Source organism: Triticum aestivum, chromosome 4B (assembly GCF_018294505.1).
Source record: "Triticum aestivum cultivar Chinese Spring chromosome 4B, IWGSC CS RefSeq v2.1, whole genome shotgun sequence".
In the NCBI taxonomy this organism is placed as follows: domain Eukaryota; kingdom Viridiplantae; phylum Streptophyta; class Magnoliopsida; order Poales; family Poaceae; genus Triticum; species Triticum aestivum.
The window spans coordinates 638,981,588-638,984,635 of record NC_057804.1 but is presented as its reverse complement, the minus strand read 5'-3'; the positions used below and the strand labels follow the sequence as shown (position 1 = coordinate 638,984,635).

The window sequence follows — 3,048 nt, the reverse complement described above, 5'->3', positions numbered from 1 at the left end:
TCTCCTGCCGTGCTGCCGCGGACACTACCCTGTCCAGCAAACGCACTTGTTTCGGCGGCGGCGGCGCGAAGACAGAGCCGGAAGAATTAGGGTTTAAGCCATGGCGGCCGAGGACCAGATCCCGCGAGCGCAAGCCAACCCCGAGAAGACCAAGAAGCGGAAGAAGCCCAAGAAGGACAAGTGGGGCCAGCCCATCGCCGCAGCGGCCGATGAGCCGGCCGTCGAGCAGGTGCAGGAGCAAGAGGCACCTGAGGAGCCTGCCGTAACGGCGGCGGCGGGGGCGGAGGGGGTCGGGGAGGGAGCGGAGAGCTATGAGCGCGGCAAGGTGGTGGCGAGCGGCATGCCGTACACGACCACCGAGGAAGAGATCCGGGAGCTGTTCGACCGGTTCGGCCCCATCCGCTCCCTCCAGCTCTCCCGCTTCCCGGACTCCGGCAACTTCCGCGGCCTCGCCTTCGTCACCTTCGAGGTTACTACTGAATTTATACTGCTATTTTGTTTGTTATATGCCGTAGTACTCCCTCCGTCCGGAAATAATTATCATCAAAATAAATAAAAGAGGATGTATCTAGACATATATTAATTCTACATACATCCCTTTTTATCCATTTTGATGACAAGTATTTTCGGACGGAGGGAGTAATAGTTTTTTAGCATCCAAATCCTCTGCATTTGCTCCAAATACGGAGGTTAAGAGTCTGGCAGTTGCTCGTTTGTACCTTAATTGACATGTTGCAAGACAAATTGGATATGCACTTGTTCTTCAGACTATCTTGTTAACCACTTTGTATATGTCACACTGTCACCTTGTTCTGTCAGTTTGTTGAATGGGCTATGTACAATACAGTGGTGTGTGTGTTTGGTCCTGTTCGATCCCTGATCATCGATTTTAGTTGTGGACTCCCTTTGCATGATTCGTCACCATATATGATGACCAATTGGCAGACTGGTAATCATTTGACGGCATTTAAAATATTGGAATTCCTTCCATCATACAAGTGATATTCCCTTATCTTGTGACCGAGCAAATTTGCTGTTGCTGCTCTATGCAAGAACTACAAAGTAAACTGAAGAAATTTTGTAAGTTGGAACATATAGCTAGTTGGCTTTTTAGTTCATTTGAACAAAGCTAATTCACTCTATTATGTCATTCAGTCCGATGAAATGAAATTGGCATGAAATCTCTGTGAGATCTACTAAGAACACTGAAGAAGTTTTATAAGTCAGATACATATAACTGTTTGGCTTTTTGGTTCGTTTGAAAAAGGCTGATTCATTCTACTCTATTATGCCATTTCAGTCAGATGAAGTTGCCATGAAATCTCTGGAGCTTGATGGATCCAAAATGTAAGTTTCAGCCCGTCTATTGATTTGTGTCTTACTCATGTCATCGCACAGGCGAATTCCCTTGTCACTGACACATATACTGCTTGTTACAGTGGTAACAGGTTTATGAGGGTCGAAAGATGCAGGGTAACTGCTAGCTCGAAGAGGCAAAAGAAGACAGAGTTCCAATCTGATCCTGAGAAGCCTGATGGCTGCCTCTCAGCTTATGTCGGCAATCTCGCATGGAACATCACCGAGAAGGACTTGAGGGATTTCTTCAAATCATCAAGGATTGCATCAATAAGATTTGCCATCGACAATAGAACTGGAGATTCTCGTGGTTTCTGCCATGTTGATTTCGAGGACGATGAATCGCTCGAGAAAGCTGTCGGGATGAATCAATCTGAACTGCGGGGAAGACCTGTGAAGATAGCATATGCTATCATCAACAGGGCCTGAAGGCTGGCTAGCTGGTGCTCAACGTTTAGCATTATTGGGCTAGTGAGATTCAGTTGTAAGGTCTTGCCCCCTTCACTGTTTCCATTATGTTTCTATAGACCAAACATGCCATATATTGGCCAGAAGTAATGATCGTGTAACAAATACTTTTGGGCTGCATCTTATCAATCTATCTTAAAAATCATGCTGCTCGTTGTTCTGTCCAGCACAGTTTCAATGGCTTTGTAGGAGAGTTGTGTAAACCTGTCTGTCTTATGTTTGTATGAGAAAACCTATGTCTGCACATCCTCTTAACATGTACTACCTTTTAGCAGGGGATGTCTGTAGAGCAGGGGTATGATGTTTTTCGGTTATTGTTGAGAGTATATCTCTGATGCTCCACTTTGACAATACCTGTAACCATTCATGTAGGAGGCATATCGTGTCAACAAGGATTGTTCAGTATAGGATTAACTTATTAAGTAGGGTCATGTTGGTTATGCTATATTTATCCTGGCGGTCCTAGTGTAGGAAAGAAAATTAGGCAAGTGCATTGGAGACCACTGTCGCCTTTTTTCAGTCTGTTCATGGATCATGAAGCTAAGAACTACTCCCTCTGTAAAGAAATATAAGAGCGTTTAGATTATTAAAGTAGTAATCTAAACGCTCTTATATTTCTTTACAGAGGGAGTATATATGCATTTGAGGTGATCAGTTTGCGTGTTATTGTGAGCGCCTAAAGGGGCTGATGACTAAAAAGGAAGAGGTGCTCAGCATTTAGCATTAGCCTGCTACGGAGCTTCAGTATTCTGACTCCAGTGTTTGGTTTTGGCCCCCTCCACGGTGATGCTTTGTTCACCAAATGTAATGCTTGTGTTTCAAACAATTGGTGGCTACATTTTTACAGGTCTATCAACCTTCTCTGCTCGCCGTTTAAAGTCTAGCTGATACACCACGCTGTTCATGTTCAGCATGGTTGCGACGACTTAAAGTTTGCACAGCTGCTGAAATGCTTTTCTTTTTTTCCTTTTGAGAATATAAGACTGTTCTTTAATCCAAGTCAATCGTAGAGTTATGTAAACCTGTGTCTGGTAGGTTTTTTAACACCCTCCCTCTGTAGTTAATTTGTTCACATGTTTGTTTGCAAGGAATGCCTGTCCCTCTGATTCCTGGTGGTTATGCCATCTTTATTAGGTTCCTGGCTGTCACTTTGTTCTCAGTTTCCTTGTCCGTCCATCATGAAGCTACAATGCTTTAGCATCTAATATCTATCTTTTTTTTCTT

General features: G+C 44.1%; 1 protein-coding gene across 1 annotated transcript; it reads left to right on the top strand.

The window, feature by feature from the left end:
• On the top strand, positions 1 to 1,969 carry LOC123093765 (phragmoplastin interacting protein 1). Its single transcript, XM_044515815.1, has 3 exons — positions 1 to 469; positions 1,301 to 1,347; positions 1,440 to 1,969. The coding sequence occupies exons 1-3, from the start codon at positions 101 to 103 to the stop codon at positions 1,783 to 1,785; spliced, it is 762 nt and encodes a 253-aa protein (XP_044371750.1). The 5' UTR covers positions 1 to 100; the 3' UTR covers positions 1,786 to 1,969.
• The last annotated feature ends 1,079 nt before the right edge of the window (positions 1,970 to 3,048 follow it).

Coding starts and splice junctions, on each gene's coding strand:
- LOC123093765 (XM_044515815.1), top strand. CDS start 101: ATGGCGGCCGAGGACCAGATCCCGCGAGCGCAAGCCAACCCCGAGAAG. Junction 470..1,300: donor TCGCCTTCGTCACCTTCGAG/GTTACTACTGAA, acceptor ATGCCATTTCAG/TCAGATGAAGTTGCCATGAA. Junction 1,348..1,439: donor GAGCTTGATGGATCCAAAAT/GTAAGTTTCAGC, acceptor TGCTTGTTACAG/TGGTAACAGGTTTATGAGGG.